This window comes from Seriola dumerili, unplaced genomic scaffold (assembly GCF_002260705.1).
Source record: "Seriola dumerili isolate Sdu_G_001 unplaced genomic scaffold, Sdu_1.0 BDQW01000138.1, whole genome shotgun sequence".
NCBI classification, from domain to species: Eukaryota; Metazoa; Chordata; class Actinopteri; order Carangiformes; family Carangidae; genus Seriola; species Seriola dumerili.
This window is the reverse complement of record NW_019174393.1, coordinates 14,826,886-14,846,282: the sequence shown is the minus strand read 5'-3', so window position 1 is coordinate 14,846,282 and position 19,397 is coordinate 14,826,886. Positions and strand designations below refer to the sequence as shown.

Genomic DNA, 19,397 nt, shown 5'->3' with positions numbered 1-19,397 from the left:
ATGTTTTGAATGTCTCATCCTCAACTATAAGCTTTAGTTTATATTCCTACTAGGGCTGCAACTAACAATTATTTTCATTATTGATTAAGCTGTCAATTAATTTCTCTGTTGTTTGTTGTTTTGTCAACTGTTTGTTCTATAAAATGTCAGAAAATTGTGAAAATGCCTATTTCCCAAAAGCTCATGGTGAAATCTTCAAATGTCTTGTGATGTCTGACAAAAACCCAAAAGTATTCAAGTTATATAATATTCAGTGATCAAGTATTATGATTTTTGCTGATTCATTTTCTGTTGATTAATCAAATGATTGACAAGTCATTTCAGCTTTCAACAGTCAGCTATTTCTACGATTCTATACCAAGTCTGGCTTGGTGTTTAATGGAAAATTCAGGTTATTTGCAGCACATTGATTTATCAGTAGATGGCAATATGATTGGGCATGGTTTCATATAAAGCTTTCATTGATGAACCTTAAGTTGCGATCTCTACAAAATGTGTTCCCTCACACCCTGCAGTGAGTTCACATGGCTGTGTTGTGATGTGCTGGGTTGGTACCTGGCTGTGCAGCTCCTTGTCCAGCTGACTGATGCCCTGTGCCAGCTTGGCAAGCTGCTCAGCGATAACAGCATGGTGTATGGCCTGAGCAGTGTACGTCTTCACGTCAAAGTCCCCTGCCAGGAAATCAGTGTAACACTCTGCAAAAACAGCAGCATGTCCTCAGACTCATTCTGCACATTTATTCTCATAACAGATCATGTCATTCCTAAACATAAGGCCTCTGGTGCATTGCAACCCAAACAGCACCAGTGAAGCTTTCAGCCTGCTACTCTTTCTCTTTAGTCATGTCAGTGACTGAGCCAGACCTCTGTCAACAGACTGGACCAGAGCAGCTAAGACCTGCACACTGTCTCTCTGTGCATCCTCCTTACTTAGCTCCACTTTCTTAGTTTCAGTCACGAGTGTAGTTTACATGTTATAGCAATGATATCAACAATAGTACAAAAATGTATTATCCGTGCCTGAAAAAATAGTTTTCAGTGAATGTCAATTAAATGGCAGTCCTAGAAAAACTATGAAATATGATTAACGTAGCTTGTTAGCTAGCTAGGGAAGTGCATTTGCAGTAGCTAGCTGCGGGACGAAGATGGAAACTTGACAACGCTGTTGATAATATGTTTTATAACTGCCGTGAAATGCGGCAGAGAGCGTCGCCGCAGTTCATAAGGCTGTTTTACCATCTTTCAAAAGTGAATTCGTGGAAGCTTCTCTCCCGTCGTCCATGTTGATACTTCCGCATGTGACGTTTAACGTGAGCGACGACAGCAGCCACACGTTGTACGAGCCTTAAAGGGCCACACACACTTGTATATCCAAATGTTTTCAATAAAGATTGACCAAAAAAAAAAAAGAAAAAACACACATGGCTGGATTGAAGCAGTTTTGGCGTAAATTAGGGATATTCAATTATAATTCAAAGAGGTTCAGTTGGACGGAATTCCCTCAAACATAGTGCTACTGTTAAAAGTCAGTCATCTAGCCTATATGTCTGTTGCAGAGCTTTTTAAGATTTTTATGAAATTAGTTATTAGGATTATTCATATGTTTTGTAGATTGTCTTTGTTGTTATTGTTTCTTACCTACTGCTGTTTCTTATGAAACTACCACACTACTATTGAAGCTGCTACCAATAAGACTACTACACTGCTACTCATAAGTGTTTCATCTACACTTTTTGCGTTGTGTTGTAAGAAGTTCACGTTGCTCCAGTAAGTGCAGGTTGTGAAATTTATACAGTAAACTATCATCAGAGGACTTTAAAGCCGTGCACTTCTGACCTCTAATGGCTGGAGTCAATGTAACATGCATTCACTTTAAACCTAATAAATGGTTTAACTTACCCGGAGGTTAAAATATTGACATCATTGATTTAAAAAATCCATTTGGTGCAAAATAGGAAATCTACCAAAGTAGTCTGTCACTATACCAACATATGAACTGTAGGAAACACCTGTTGGATGGATCATTGTCAGTAGACTCTCCTAAAGCCCTTTACCTCTCTCATGAAGTTATGACAGCTTTGTCTCAACAGATAGGTATTAAAAATAGAAATGTTTTAAATAGTTTAATTACTTATTTTGCCACATACTTTGCTACATACAATTGTATGTTCTAGATTAATCTAAATTTATCATTCACATTGGTGAAAGAAAATTATTTTACATTTCATTTTTCTGCTTGTTTTCATTGAAAGATTTGAATAAAATTAAAGATCAGAGACTCACCATTACTTTCTTTTTAAGTATATTTTTTTAGATATATTGAAAAAGGATATTGTTCTGTCTAAGTATGTAGGCAACCACCATCTACATATTGAGGTTAACTTGATGTCAGTTTTGAGAGAATTTTTTTAAGTAAAATATTAAAAGAATGAGTAGACAATGTTAAAAACCTGAAAGACTTGCTTTCATGTCCACAAACCGAGAGGGAATAAAGTAGTTAAAAAATATAGCCAAATAAAATATATTTTTTTAAAAAAGAAGAAAACTTATCAACTGTTACAATCCGGCACAAGTGGCCACAAGAAAAGTCAGACACACCATGGTTAAAAGTTAATAAAGAAATTTTTATTAAACCAAATTAAGGTGCCAAATTAGATTTTTAGACAGCATCGGGTGTGGAAATCAGTGAAGTCAGAAGTGTGTGGTGTGCATGAGTGAGGAATGTGAGTGTGGGTGTTGTAACGTGCAGAACTAAACAAAGATTTAACTAAGACACCATAACCAAACTCAAAATGTGGTGTGCCTGTGGAGAGGAGCAGAAAGAGAGAGAGGTTAGTTTGCAGCCTGGATTTCTGTTGCCTGAAACAAACTGGATGCCACAGGTGTTCCAGGTCCACCAATCAGCGACCTGACGGACAGAGACAGATTAGTATGGGACAACAAAACCCAAAGAAAGTATGTATGTATCTATCTATCTATCTAATCTTATCTTATTTAATTTTTTTTCTTGAAGAAGGAAACTTAACCAGCTAATAAGAAATGAAGAAGTGAAAACTTATATACTAAGTTCTTATCTACTAAGATGAAATGAAAGACTTATCAACTAAAATTTTTTTTTCTTGTTCTTGAAGGAAACTTAACCAACTAATAAGAAAGTAAAAAGTTCAAACTTATGTACAAACTTAGAGTTAATGAAAGAGTAGAATTTGAGGAAGGAAACCTATCTATAAGCTAAAAAAAGAGTTATATACTTATATATATACAGAATGTGTGTGTGTGTGTGTGTGTGTGTGTGTGTGCGTGCGTGCGTGCGTGCGTGCGTGTTACTGTTTTAACTACTGGCTGGTCCAGCCATGGAGCTCTGCACCTCACTGGTCACATCTCCGGGCTGTACGGGGAGTCATGTATCAAGGCCTTCAAAATCTCCATCATGGTAGCAGTGACCTCCGGACCACCACGCTGGGCTCCGTAGGGGCTGGGCCAGAGGGGCAAGGACATGACGTTGTTGTGGCGAGAAGTGGTGGATCAAAAAGGAATCAGACAGTCGAGACACAGGTGTCAAAGCAGGGAGTCTCTTTATTCACAACGGCCTACTCGCAGTCATAGACCGAGACAACAAAAACCAAACACAGAACGTGACATGTCCGTTTATATCTCAAATGGCTATGTGTCTGTATGTGCATCCTGTTTTCCAATCATTTTGGCTTCGTTATACTACTCTTGCCTAACTTATTTCCTGGCGCACAACCAGGTCACTGTGCTCTTCACTGACATTGCGCCTTGACCTTATGTTTATTCCTAGTTTTCCAATCTCCTAATTTCCAGATGTTTCCCCAAACATTTAAAGTGTCTTGGCCCACTCTGTTGGCCGCCAAACCATATCTTTTGTAATTGTTATGTTTGTTATTCTCCTACACTGGCTCTCTTACTCCTGTTGGCGTCCAACCAAGTGATATCAAGTCATACATCTTTGGGCCTTATAATTTTCCTACAACGTCATCATATTCAATGTCATCCACAGGCTCCTGGAGGGCTCTGGAGCTGCTCTCCTGCTCCCCTTCTCCTGCTGCTCTTTCCTGAACATTTCAGAGAGAGTAGGGGAGAAGGAAGGTCAGACTGGTTCAGCTACACCCTTTAGACTGACCCAGCAGAGTGGGAGAAATGTGTGTGGTGACCATCGAGCTCAGATAGAATGGCTCTGACCAATAGAGGTGAAACAGGTGAAAACTAACACTTGTGTATACATGTGGAGTACTCACCTCCAGCTGGACATCTTCCAGTCTGGCCTGTGGGGCTGAGGCTCCGGTCCGACAGGGCAGCAGCAGTCTGACGGAGTCTTCTCTCTGCAGGATCCTGGAGGGCTCCGGAGCTGCTCTCCTGCTTTCTCTTCCTCTTCCTGCTCTCAGCAGCCTGTTAGAGAGATGCACAGAGAGAGGAAGTGAAGGACCAGGTCAGACTCTCAGACTGCTGCTGTAACATCAGTGGATTCAGTCTGTGTTTCCTGTCTCACCGAATGCATCATTGCATTTCATCCAAAATGGCTTCTGTTACTGACCTGGGTGTAACGCTGCTCTGCTTTAAACAGCGCCATCAAAGTGTGAGCACTGGTCACAGTAGTTACTTAATGATTACTATACACAGCATTATTACAGGAATACTACAACTACATTTCTATACTGGTAGAAACTGACATTTAGTGAGTTAGAAGAAATAAACTCAAAATTTAGAGTAAATTTAAATTATTTGTAGTTAGTGTCCTAGTAAAAGTGGGAGCCACTTGGTGGACATTCAAGAGCTGCAGGGTTTCCCAGTGTGTTATGGAGGAGGTGGACCACATTATCAATCATAGACCACTTCTGTTATATCATAAAAATAAAAACTATTACATACAGGAAATAGCACATCCAGTGTTTAATGATAGTATTCAGTTTAGGACGTCAGATACTGACTCACTTGATCACGAGATGTGTCAGAGTTATCACCTCGGCCCAACAGTGAGCTGCTACAGCCCACTCTACAAACCCCCCACTGACAGCAGTAATAAAGGTAAACAGACATGTAACGCTCCAGCACACACCTCCACTCCACACTTCTATCCACAGCTCTCATCATACAACCGCACCCACCGGTCTCTGAACGCCAGCGACACGTCAAATTCACTGATCAGACGGACCGGACTGATCGCACGGACCGAGGTGGAACCAAACGCACAGTCAGCAGAACGAGACATCGTCAGCCGGGCGCACATTAAGACCTGCAAGAAGACAAACAATCAGTGGGTCGGCTGTCTGCAGCACATGCAAGCAGAGAAACTGAAGACAGATGTTACCGCTGCTCCCAACAGGATGTGAGGGGAAGCAGCTGAATCTCCTGTGGGCAGATGTCTTGTCCTGTGTAATGCTTGGGCTGCAGGACAACAAACGGGATGGTCCTTTATCATCCTCCCCTGATCATTGATGATGATGATGATGAAGAAAACCTTTACATCATCTCTCTGCTGAACAAGGTGGAGGGCAGAGAGCTGAGATTATCTTCCACAGAGACTTCAGTCTTCAGGGGTGTAGATTTCCTGACTTCCAGGAGGACTCTGTATTCTCTCAGGATGGGACACAGAGACGATCTGCCTTCCACCATCTCTCCAGCAGAGGATGCTTCATACTTACATCTAATTCTCACACACCGAGGCCTCACAGATCAGCAGAGCCTCATCCAGAGGGACGGAGTTTAGAGGCATTTCTACTATCTAATATTTATACAGTAAAACTACAGCTAATGCCCTTCAGGCTAAATGCAAATAAAGATAAGATCGGTTGTTTTCTTTTAAACCCTAACAGTTCACCCTCTGTAGGGACCATTTGTTCATAATTAAAATCAAACTTGAAACAAACTTGAAATCAAAAGGCAACTGATTCATCATTGTGCAAACAATGAGGGTTATTTAGTGGAAAGAACTCATAGCTCCTGCTGCCTCTTTTGCTCTGGAAAAAGATTATAGATTCTTCCAGATGCATGTTGGTCCTACTTTTTATAATTTTACTTTTTTATAATTATTTACATTACATTTTGTTCAAGGACTTCAGCTTCGTCCGACAAAGTGCTAATTTCAAACTTTTCCACCTGTTGTACACTGTAACATGTCATGTTATCTTTGTCCCAGCATCACAAACATGAGTTTTCTGCCACATGTAGCTGTGAGTGTCGATTTTCTTTCAATCCGACATTAACATTTTATAATATGTAGCTGCTGTAATCGCTGAGGTGTTACATTTAAAGTCATTTAAAAACACAAAAAAAAAAACTAAAACATAAGACTACATATAATTTTCCAAATAGTATTTCAGATCAAATACAGGTGTTTTACCCTGTTGGTGTCAGTGCTGGTTTGGCTCCTGCTGGACTCTCTCCGCCAGTAGTTGTGGTCATGGAGGTAAAGTGGCACAACACACATCTGTAACCATTAACACAGTTTAGGATGGGACTCTGCTTAAACCAACACAGCTACATTTGACTGAACATTGAATAAACTTGTTAATTGCTTCAACCTGCTGAACCACTGATGCTTCCCTTAATTAGACAAATGTTTTTTCCACTCTGTACTCAGTTTTTTTCCTTAATTTTTGTACTCATTTGAGTATTTATTTCTGTAGTATCACGTTAAACAACAGTACGGAAACACCAATAACAAAAGGGGATCACTTTGCTGGTAAATAAAGCAATAAATGTGGGCTACAACTTGAGAAAAACCGTAACAAAAAGGTGTAAACTATTGTAACGTTGATATTTTACATTATGTTAATGTACAAACTTCACCCTGCATGAAGTCTCGCGATTTCTTGAACATTCGATGCCTCAAATTCGTTGAGGCGTCGAGTAAAACTCCTTATATTCTCACATTTGCCGTGATACAAATGTGACAGTTAGCCATGGTTAGCCGCTTTTTATATATTTATTTATTTTATTAAATACATTTCAGACAGTCTCTTGATCCCCTGTTCAGACAGGCATTGCGTGAACCTCTGTCACCTGAACACATTTCATGTTACATGACTGTTATCTAGCACACCTTAGCCTATATACCTCCTTGTAATGACAGAATAACTCATAAAGTAGGTTCACCTGGTAGCCATTTGGATGCAGCTCATCTTCTTCCATCTGTATGAATTTGTTTGGTGTTGTACGCTACAGCTCAGAAAACGGACAGAAGACAATCAGCTGTTGCCACAATCACAGTATATTCCTAACATGCACTGCCCTGTACCTGTTTTTATTGTAACTCTAAATCAGCATAGTTTCTATACGTTATTGTGAACACTGGTATTTCACAAACAACCTTTAAACTAGGGCTTTACATATGGTCTAGTCTCAGTTTATGGTATAGTAAATACCTAAGCTATTATAACCCTAATTTCCCATATGTTCACACTTCATGCTATAAGTATTGGTTGGTGGCACAAATACTGGACAAGGACACTCTAATAACAGATGACAACACATTACAAGCTCATTTACAGACTCTTGCTTGAGATTTTAATTTGAGTTTGTGACTTGCAAATTCTCCTTAAATATGTTATTTTTCATCATGCTTACAGCACGGCCCTATCAAAGTAATGGTATTGTTGGCTGGATGGCCAGATGGTTAGTCAGTCTACCGTTTTGGTTCACAGTGAATTCATTGGACAAAAAATATTAGATTGCCATTAATTTTTGTGCAGACATTCATAGTCCCAAGAAGATGTATCCTTTTGACTTTGATGGTTTGGTTTCATCTAGAGCCACCAACAGGTTGACATTGCATTGAATCTTGATGAACAATGGCAGAGGGAAAATGGTCTGTATCTATACTTGGCATCCCAGAGGCAGCCTGCATTGGAATAAGGATGGGTAATTGAATTTCAGTTGCAGCAGGCAAAACATGTAAAATAATAAATAATACGACAGACAAATGCCGTTATTTGTTTTTAAAAAGAAAAAAAAAAAAAAAAAAAAATCACAAATACAGGGAGCACTGGGACCAAAATATATATTGGTGACAATAGTTTGGTACATTTGTTCTGACACTTGTCTATAACGCCTCCCTGAGGGTAAAATGATTGGGAAAAATGACTTACAATCTGAAAGAAATAAAATTTTGCTCTTTATAGTTAATTTGTATTTTTTTTTTTACCAGCTATATTTTCTATTAGTATTACATTTATATACAAGATTTACACATTTTTATAATAAATATTAAAATTAAGATACTAAGATTAGAGACAGTTTGTCATTCCCCCGCCCAGTTTTCAAAATGATTTGTCTTCATCTCTTGAGGCCCCTTATAACAGATAAACAGAAGAATGCTTGGAAATTAATATCTCTCTGTCTCTCTTGCATCTCATTTCCTGTTCCTCTGCACTGTCTGTAATACAGAGCCCTCTCTGCCCACTCATGTCACTTCCAGAAACCTCATACTGACTGACGAAAAAGAAATATGTGCAGCTTTTAATAAACATTTTGTGGCAGCCAACTACCTTTTTGTGGAAAATGTTGACATAGCAAGTAGATTCATTGAATTACTCATGTTTTTGAGGTCAGTGACCTTATGTGGGGTTGAAATAACAGAATAAGGGGTGACGACCAGAGGTGCATAAGTGATATTTTGGGTGAAATGTATGTATGAAAATGAAAGTTCTCGATGAGCTCTCTCTACTGCCAAAAAGACACAAGGAAACTGAGGAAGAGAATGTCATTTTGATGTAAGAGCCGGTGTGTTGAAGAGATCAGGGAGGACAGTGAGGTCAAACAGGAAGGAAAAGAACGAGACACCCTGAAAACTGGATGAAAAATGTACGAAAAAGGCTGCGTAACACAGGGCAAAGCTATGTGAATTCAAAACCCATTCAAGTTCAAGCTCAGAAGGTCAGGGAAAAGGACTCTAGCTCTTGTCATTACAAGTGTAATCACAAATTCCCTCAGTCACAGAGGGAAACATTTTTTGATCAGTTCTGGGCAATGGGAGATGTGGCAAGCAAAAAATTGAAAACACTACCAAATAATGAAGCAATTGCCAAACATTTTCATGCAGTGGTAACCCAGTGAAGAGGGTTTCAAAATTGGCTTGATTACAAATTAATTTGTGACAGTATCTGAGATACACACGCTCTTTAAATAAGTAACTTTGAGTTCTGATGTCTGAAACAGCAATCAATTATCTGGATTTCTCTGAATTACTCAACAAATTCAAACACAAGACAAAAACCAAAAATGAATCAGTCAGTTGACTCAAATTTCCTGTGTATCCACAGCCTGATAAGGAATGTTACGGGTGACTAATTGTTCATTATGACGATAATCCACCTCATTGAGTCAATATACATGTCTCATTTACAAAGGAACTACATGCAGATAGTCATCTAGCAATGAGCAACAGAGCAGGCAGTTACTCAGTGATATAAAACAAAAGTACAGACTGCAAAATAAAACACCGTAGAGTCAAATATTCCTTTGTTTTGACAAGTTCTGTCTCAGCTACAGAAGCAGCAGCGCCCTCTGCTGATAAAAGATAAGGGGTAAAAAATTTACGGCATCTGGTATTCCCAAGACGTCTTCCGTCCAAGTAGGCCACTAACCAAGGCCGACCCTGCTTAGTTTTTGAAATCAGCCCAGATCTGATGCGATGCAGGTAGTATAAGTGATACATGATATGTAATTATTGTTGCTTATTTAGTGTCTCTGCGGTGTCAAAATGAAAGCTGAACATCCATCTATATACACCAATAAAAACTAGTCTAAAATTAAAAATGCAAAAGGCAAATTTAGAATGAAAAATCTATATTCTATATCTCTATGCATCTACTCCCTCTTATCACTTTGTGTATCTGTCTTCCTCTCATCTTATCTCACACTCTCTGGGCTGCACCGTCCTGCAATCATCGCTTTTTAACCTCTCCTTCCCTTTCTCTGTCTTAAATGGAAGCTGTAATGGTGTAAAAAGGAACAAGAAAGACCTGCAGACAAAACACTCACAGGTTTCAACCCAGACAGTCTCCCACGTGGCATCAGGGTATCAGTGAATGTGTGTGTGTGTGTGTGTGTGTGTGTGTGTGTGTGTTAATGAAGCCCAGAGGTGAAAAAGCAGTGAAGCTAATATAATCTAATCTGTTATCAAGACAAATGATGGAATTGGATTATGTGTCACCTACAGGCGTTCATGAGCTCTGCTGATTTGTAATCTAGACCATGGCCATGACCTCTGACACTGAAAAAAAAAAACACACGCACACACACACACACACAAAGTGACAGCTGTATGCCACAGCAGGGCAGTATTGCACAGTCTAAAATACCAACTGTGTCCCTTCAAGATGACTGGGGAAAAACACTAAAGTCTCATTGGACTGCGTGCGTGCATGCGCATAGTGCGTGACTGACTGAGTGACAAGGTTACACCATTGGCTGGCTGAGTTTCTTCACTGGTCATTGCGCAGTGCTGCCAACTTAGCACCTTTGTCGCTACATTAACTGACTTTTTCTTTCTAACAAACGCACCTAGCGACAAATCTAGCGAACTCTTGGGCAAACCTTTGTTAGTTTCCATAGAGATTTACCCACAAGCTTGAGGCCAGGCTTTCCCCTCCACAGACACACCTCTCTGTGCTGACCACACAGCAGCTGATGTGAATGAGCTTCTAACTTCCTCTCTGAGTGATCATTTTACAAGTACTGTACACACTTAGTCCTTATTGCAGCGGCCCAGGTTCAAATCCGACACAAGCTGCATGTCCTCCTCTCTCTCTCTCCCGCACTTTCCTGTCTCTCTCTCTCTCTCTCCCTCTCTCTCTCTCTCTCACTCCCACTGCTGCTAGAATAAAAAAAATGCCTGAAAAAAAATAACTTTAAAAAAACAAGTAAATACAGCTGAAATCACAACACAGTCTTTGTCTTTAATGTTTGCTCAGACAAGATGTGCTTATAGAATCAGGATTTTAGTATCATGAAGGAATAATCCTAACTGCAGCGGCCCGAGCGTGAGTCCAACCCAACTTGATGAACGTGGCTGGGACACACTCGTTATCCAATGCTTTTAACTTCAAAAAGTCAAAAGTCCCAGGTAGGTTCATCACTTTTTAGCGTCCCCTGGAAACGCTTCCATTGTGTTGTGGGTATTTGCAGCTCGTGTGTTGTCAAATTGATGAAGGTGTTTTCTGAATTGCAGCGTGGTTGTGTATTTGCATGCTTTTTCTTTCATAAGCTGCAGTGTGTTGAGCTGTCAGGGCCACCGTAGTTGTCTGACAACAGACAACTACATGTAAAAGAGAAGAGCTTTACTGGGAATTGAGCTGTATTAAACACCTTTATGTGAGCACAGAGAGGAGGAGACACAAGCAGATAAAGGTCTGAAACCAACTGACACTAGGCTGAATGCAAATAGCCTACAATGCGGTCCAGCCATATACACTAGGTTTTTACCTCCTCTTGTTCTTCTATTATTTAGTGTATAGCGGAGCACGAGTTGACTGGAGAGGCCGGTCACCCTGGGCAAGGTCCCTTCATGATGTGCTGTGTTTGACGACACTGGGATGACCCTCATGATATCTGTATGCTTCATGGACACGACACTCAACAAGTGGACCGGGTAAAATGTTTCCAGTTTACATAATCCAGGCAGCAGTTCAATTTAGTGCCATATAAAATGTAAATTTTTAGAAGGCATAACTGAATATACTAAATATCTCACGCAATTCTGACACAATGGCGAGAGATGTAGAGAAATCAGCATTGGGAGAGCAGCAGCTTCAGTCTGCGTCTACACAGGATGTATTCAGGCACAATACTGTGTGAAGGTCACCCAGCGCTCAGGGCCGAACACACAATCAATACAGCTACACACGTTTAAGGGAAGAAAATAGACTTGAGCTGTACAAATAGGCCTCGTGTCGCAGTTACGTGGATATACTGCGAGTGAAATGTGAGCCGTTACACAGCTGTGTGGACGGCTGGATTGATTAAAAATAGAAGCCGTTTCGTCAAATGCACGTGAGAAGCGTGACTGAAAACGCAGCTGAAACACTTTCTGTGAAGAAAGCTGCAAAATCAAATGTCAAATTGACTGCTTACTTTATTTAGCCTTTTAATTTAGCTATTTTTCTTCACGATATCTTTCCCTGTTCATTGTGTTGGAATTATTTTGGAAAAGTAAAATGTCTTTCACAAAGAGTTGGAAGAAGGAATAGGGAGAGACTAAAAGATTAAAGTGTCTAACAATGTAGAGGACATATGGATGGATAGATGGATGAATCAATAAACAGCCTCCAGCTACACTTGTAGATAACAAGATTAACATATACGTAGACATGGGGGGGGGTGCGGGGGGGGGTGATTAATATGCAGCCAGATCTCTGTATGTACTAATCCACTGCTTTATAGTCAAGGTGATTAATCCTTGTATTCTACTATAGAGGTACAGTGAGGGGAAAAGAGGGGTCTTCGTCACTCGACTGTCCCGAGTGAAAAACGACTTCACCCTTTCCATTCATCAGTGTGTGACGGAGGAGGGGGAGGGGGAGGGGGCGGGGAAGGCGAGAGGGAGGATAGGAGAAAGGAGGAAGTATCGCAGACATACCTCCATCTGTCTCAGCCATGTTTGTGTTTTTCCAGACACCTCTTTGATTAAACTTTTAGGTGAATGTATCACCATCTGGACTGAAGCCAAACAAGTCTGAGAAGTTCTCCGAATTAGTTACACAGGAGTTAAAAAAAATCACACACCTCGATTGTTCCACCATTGAAGCTGGTTGCGTTTTGAGACACACTCAGATAATTGTACAATATGAATTAAGCAACATCTAACCTCTATGACACTTTGAAGCATGGCCTGTGTTAGTAATTGTACCTATAGTAAGTGTATATGTGTGTTGTTCACCTTGAACTACCCTAAATTATCACATTAACACGGTGGCTCTGAGGGTCAAGATATAACATTTCAGAAAACACGACATTCCACAAAAAACATTTCACGAAACGGAAAGGGTGAGACAACACGTCTTGTCTATGACTGAACAGAACCCAAGTCAGCTGTGGGAGAGGAATGGGTTCAGATCCTCCACCACACCAGGCACTTTCCATCTTGGCTAATTATATGGTGTGTCACATTTCCCAGTGGTGTGTATATATATATATATAAAAAAATAAAAAAAAATACAGAGCATTAACCACATTCTTTTGTCACTATGTTCTACACTCCATTATAATCAAGTCCGCTTTCATATGACTCACTGACATTAAAATACACTTAAGAATAATAGAGCGCTCGTGATGGGCTAAAAATATTTCCCACACAATTCAGAGTTTATTCAGTGGATGTGTTTCAATGGGTTAGTGATAGATTGGCTCAGCTGGAGTCATGGCTGAATGCTCTGAGCTTGTGTTAACTAGAATGGTCAGCTAAATGGAAGTCACTTAGATTACTAATGAAAATTGTTCCTTTGGCTTTATTGAAAAATCTACACCTCAACAAGCCAGTTTCCTGCTCCTGCTTCTCTACAGTGGGTTGTTCAGTGTTGCTACATGATTTCTGACTCCAGTTTGTGGTGGATCGGCCCTCTGTATCTCGTGGACATTTTGATGTCATGAAATGTTGAAAGCACATCGAGAATTAGCATATGAATATCCTTTGTTAAAATATTCCTTTGTGATTTCAATCCCCTCTTCCTTTCTTTCAAACTCAGTTTAAAAATGTGCAAGGACACAGCTGAGAGTAGCATACCATAGAAACATGACATTGAACTGTTGCCAGGGACTGGGTTTCAGTCCAATCACATACAATAAATGTGCCCCCCCCCCCCCACATGTGTTCTGTGAAATATTGTTGTACTTTGAAATGTGTTTAGTGAAATATTATATTTTACATATTAAAAAAAAAATTGTTTGGCCCTCAGGGCGTATATTCAAATCAGTTTTAAAACAAAAACACTGAGTTTCCTTGAAGGCCGAGGCCAGCTCAAACTACTAGAGGCTGATTGCTAACATAGGATAGGTCAAAAACATTGGAAAGGGGTGGAATGGTCTGTGCTATAGTGACTTACATGGTAAAAATCAGACAAATATAGATTTCCACAAGCTGACTCCATCAGTTATACTCCCCACTCTGCTGCTCAGAATTGTTCTATTTGCTGAAAATATTTAAAACTTAACAGATTTTCTCTGATTGCTAAAGCACCATCTTTGAAACTAGTTGCTATTTCTTTTGCAAAACTCTACACTCTTCACACCACAAAACCACCAAGACATTATAGATCTCTTAAAAAACAGCATCTGTCTATGAAAAGCAAACAATTCTTTCAAAACTTGCATCTGTCAACCATCTGTCAGGTTTTAAGTTAACAGGACCCAAACGCAGACAAACATAAAGGCTGGAAGGTGGAGTGAAAATACGTGAAAGACAAACTATCCACAACTTACAGGTTCGTCAAACAAAAAATGAGCAGGTCCAAACATAGGAGGCAAAACAGGTGGAAACTTGGGCACAGAAACAAAAAAGAAAAAGAGGAAATCCAGAAACAGGAAGGAAACTTCAAAAATCCAAACTGCATAAAACACAATGAACTGACAGAGATAAAGGGGAAGACAGAGACTTAAATACACAAGGGTAATTAAACACAGGTGCAACACATTAGGGCGGGGCAGACAATCTACAAGGAGGGAAACAGGATGAGGATGGGAAGTAAAATAACCACTAGTCACACAAGGGAAGAAGTTAAAAAATGTAACAGGAAATGAAACAAATGTCAAAACATAAATTGTAAGGGCAAACCATGACACCATCATTTGAACAAGCACATGAAGAAACAATTACACACTGATAGTTTAAATGAAAAGCAGTTAAGGCTTTTCTCTTGGTTACAGATGAGCAACATGTTTTTAATAGAACATATTTCATGTATGTCTCACACGGTTACATACTCTCTGTTTTTCAAGATATTATTGGAAAACAGTTAACACTGACTGCAAGTCTGTTTTTGTTTTATTTTAACCCTGGAGATATTTGTAATGCAGATTAATTATGTTTGTTAATCAGTCTTCTTTTTGGCAAAGAAATGTATTCTATTGCTACAGTCAACATCACTGATCCCTTCTGTTGAGATGTGGCTGGCACAACTGCTGATGCTTCTGGAAAAACTGACTCATGACTTGAAACCAAAAGCCAGACAAGTTCTGAGAGAGCTGCAAACTATTATGCTTATTTTTTTAAAGACTCCCTGAACTCTCAGGCGCATGTATTCGCAATCTCATTCTTTCAATCCCAAAGCTCATATGCTAGAGTGAGGGTGGGAACGCAGGTTGACTGGTAAATCAACAGGTTTCAGCACAGCTCCCTCTCCACCTCAACAGTCTGATTGGTCTGAACGCCTGCGTTGTTCCAGAAAGATCGGTTGCTATGTGAACCAGGTGCCAGGTAAGGATGGGAACTTATTGTCATCATGATTAGTATTAACTGTTGCTGTGCAGTGTCAGTGGGTTGGATTAACGTTCTGTATTCTGTTTTTGAATATTGTTTGTATTTGTATTTATTGTAGAGTAAAATACTGTTAAAATTAAAGGGGCTATTTTTAAGTTTTCTTTCTCTCTCGCTCTCAAATGTGGTTCCTTGCCGGGAGCAAGTGGTGGTGATTGTCACTTGACAAGGACTTCGGCCATTGTTGTCTTTACAATATAAGAGGTTATAATACGTCCTCTGAGCAGCACTACATCTTCAGGGCAGAATGGAGGCTGCAGTGACTCGCTATTGGAAAGTGACGATACAGGGCAGAGCTAGCTTGGTTCTTCAGTAGAAGAAAAGACACGATAAAGACAACAGTTAACACTCGTGTTGCTTTCCACCTCTGGAGACAGCTCTTGGTGAGTAAAAGAATGAAGTTTGAGATGTAAGTAAACAGCTCCTAATGCTAACGTTGGCTATGTAGCGATAGCAAAACTTAAAAAGTTACAAATGAGTTCCTTTTTAGTATTCGACTGGAAAATAAAGCTCTCCTTTTGAATCTTTTATGAAAGCAGTGATGGAGAGCAGCAGCATCAGGGCGTACCTATGGAGAACGTAACAGTAACACCTAATGATGTTATACAATCTAATACAACACCAGTGTAAGAAATGTGACCATAGTGAAGCTAATGCTGCTGAATTTTGTTGTTTTGTTGTTCAGTGTTCTCTCACGTGTAAGTTAATTTTTCCCTTCTCTGTTCTGTTCCTTCACTTCAGTCACTCACGCTGCAGCTCTCCAGTTGAGGTCATTATGTTGCTCCTATATACGTGGTGAATGAGGACAGGACAGTTCTCATAACTGAAATATCAGTTCACCCTCATTAACATTTAACACTCTGACAGGATGAAGTGTGCTCATACATGGTGAAGTACAAGTGAGGGCATGTACACACACACACGCACACACACACACACACACACACACACACACACACACACACACACACACACACACACACACACACACACACACAAACACACACCTTTGAGTTATGCTCTCATGCATGTAATGGTCTTGTCTCAGCTCACAGCTTGTGCTCTGTCCATCTATCACACACAGGCTGCATTAATGAAAGAGAGCGTGCATTTGTTGTGCCTGTCAGTGGAGAGGCTTCCTGTGGAGCCACACAGATAAAGAGAGACTCCATCCACTCCTCTTCCAGCTTCTTTCCTTACCTCACCTTTTCACACCTGGCATTAATATCCGCCTCGGATGATCCGATCACAAGGAAACAGCTCTAAGCACGTCAGTTCACACTTGGCATTAAAATGCGTCTCCATATGCTTCTCAAATGATGACTTGTGATTGGATCTCAATTCTACACAAATAAACACAAATATCATTTCTATTTGCAAAGACCAAACGTGCAGTTGTCTTTAACCAGTGGGAGGCAGCAGTACACTTCCCAGTTGCCAAGTCTCCTGGAAATTAAAGAGGAAGAAGGAGAAATCAAACCAATACAGACTGAGTCTGTTCCTCCACTTCTAATATATCTCTATGGGCTTTCTGAAATCTTTAGACGTCGAGGACAAAACAACCTTATGTGATTGGTGTGTAAATGAGTACGTACTCATTTCAGTTGAGTAGGCGGTCCCAGGACACATACTGCTAAAACAGGGGTCTCCTCATGTCTTATATATTATATATACATATCATATCAAAACACATTAAAATTGATCTCCAAGCCAAATCAGATGAATAAGATAATTTAACAAGCCATTTAAATATCAACATCCAAAACTCACATTTTGTACCAAAAACTGAAACTCACATCAGACATGACAACAGCATTAATGTTTGTTTCAAAAACCTGCGTCATGATTCAGTCAAACCTGAACACACAGACATGATAACGCCATCACAAACAAACGGCCATAAACCCGCTAAGAAATCACAGAAAAAGAAGCTCCTTCTTGATAGTTGTTGGTACATGGTACATAACAAACAGGAACTTAAAATAACTCATTCGGTAAACTTAATTTTCCTAAATGTAAACAAGCATGGGCTAAAAAAAAAAAAGAAATGAATCCATGGCAACACATTTCTGGTTTGTTGGAAAAGTTGAGTTTACATCTGTCATGTTATCCAGAAGCGTTGCTTTAACTGCATGTCGTCCACAGCTGATCTCATTTAAACAAACTTGACAGCGTAACTCATTTGACTGACAACTGACTAATAGCTATCTGGTATTGAAGAGGGTATTAGATTTAGTTGCATTTGGAGCAGATTTACTGAGTGAAGCCGTGTTGCTTAAGGTTTGAACTATATTGTACTCACTATATTCTCTGAACCTCTTAAAACAGGGGGTGAGCTTCTGTTGGCTTGAGAGCCACCTGTTGGAGCCCCCTGTGCTAAAAGCGGCCCAGACCGCCTCTGAATGTGGTCTGAGTGATCGGATCTCAATCGTCCTCAACGCGTCCTGGGTGCATTCACCTGACGTACGTTAATGCCAAGTCTGAACAGGGCCTCAGTCATTCAGTTCAGTTAACATCTAATTGGGCTGCTCTTCATCTCCTAGGAAACTATAATGTTATGGACTAAACTGACTTGAACAAATTATTAGCACTACTAAAGTGAGTAGCCCCTGTCACAAGGCTACAACAGAAATGGTGAAGAGCGTTGCCACAGTGCTCGCTCCTCTCCTGCCCCTGGGCGTCTTTTCAGGCCTGTGTCATCATCACGGGCTCTAACTATAAAAATGTATTCCAATTACATGGAGGCATTTTGTTGCGGTGATGGAGAGTGGCAGTAAATGTCAGCAGAGAGACTGCTGGCTGCAGCTTCCACACACTCACTGCTGATTTATCTGCACAATTGGCTCTGAAGATAATCCTTATCACTGTGACGAGGCACTTAGTCCAATCATGAACATGTTATGGTATGCCTCCATGGTGCTATCTGATCACACGCTCATATTGTGTGAAATGTACTGTAAATTCAAGTGTCTGCGAGGGGGAAAGCAACATCACATCAGCATCTCAGTGGCATTTAAACCCCTCTGAAGGCTGTGATGTCTGCCACACCGTGACAGAATCCACAAGCAAGTGAAGTTTAACATGGCAGGTAAAGGATAACTCTGGAGGATAACTGACGTACTCAGACCCCTTAACCTGACGCAGCAGATGGTTTGTTGTCACAGAACCATCTGGGAAGTCAGAGATACCTGCAGAGTGAGGACAGAGAGAGACAGAGAGAGAGGAGAAGCACAAACTACGAGAGAGAGAAAATACAAAGTTAATGACATGGAGTAGTTATATATGATATAAATGCATGGGGAGGGTGAGAGAGAGAGAGGGGGAGAAAGAGAGAGAGAGCTCTGCATCGTGGGAGTACCCACAGCAGTCTAAGCTCACAGCAGCATAACGGTTTAAGGCTCACCTGAGCCAGCCCTAACTATGAGCTTTATCAAAGAGGACAGTCTGAAGGCTGATCTTAAATGTAGAGAGGGTGTCAGGGAGCTGGATCCACAGGAGATGAGCCTGACAGCTGAAGGCTCTGCCTCTCATAAGAAACTCTAGGAACCATAAGTAGACCTGCATTAAGAGAGTGGGAGTGTTCTAGGGGGATAATAGGGAACTATGAGCTCTTTAAGATACGATGGTGTCTGACCATTAATGGCTTTGTAGGTGAGGAGGAGGATTTTGAATTCTATTCTAGATTTTATAGGAAGGCAATGCAGAGAAGCTAACGCAGCAGAGATGTGATCTCTTTTCCTTGTTACTGTCAGGACTCGTGCTGCAGCGTTTTTAATCATTCATATTTGTTTTCATTTTCATTCATTACCACTTATCCTCATAGAGCTGCCTTTCAGTTAGTTATTGGGACATCCTGACAATAAAGAATTAAATCAGTCCAGGCTAGAAGCAACAAATGCATGGACTAG

The 19,397-nt window shown here is 40.3% G+C and overlaps 1 protein-coding gene across 1 annotated transcript in view; it reads right to left on the bottom strand.

Annotated features, from left to right (window-relative positions):
* cog5 (component of oligomeric golgi complex 5) overlaps positions 1-1,289 on the bottom strand; it is a 53,643-nt gene extending 52,354 nt beyond the window's left edge. The window contains exons 1-2 of the mRNA XM_022749054.1: positions 1,236-1,289; positions 556-695 (exon numbers count right to left, since the gene is read on the bottom strand). Of these exons, the coding sequence (XP_022604775.1) occupies positions 556-695; positions 1,236-1,281 (186 nt within the window). The 5' untranslated portion in view covers positions 1,282-1,289. The remainder of the gene's footprint in view (positions 1-555; positions 696-1,235) is intronic.
* Between the last annotated feature and the right edge of the window lie 18,108 nt (positions 1,290-19,397).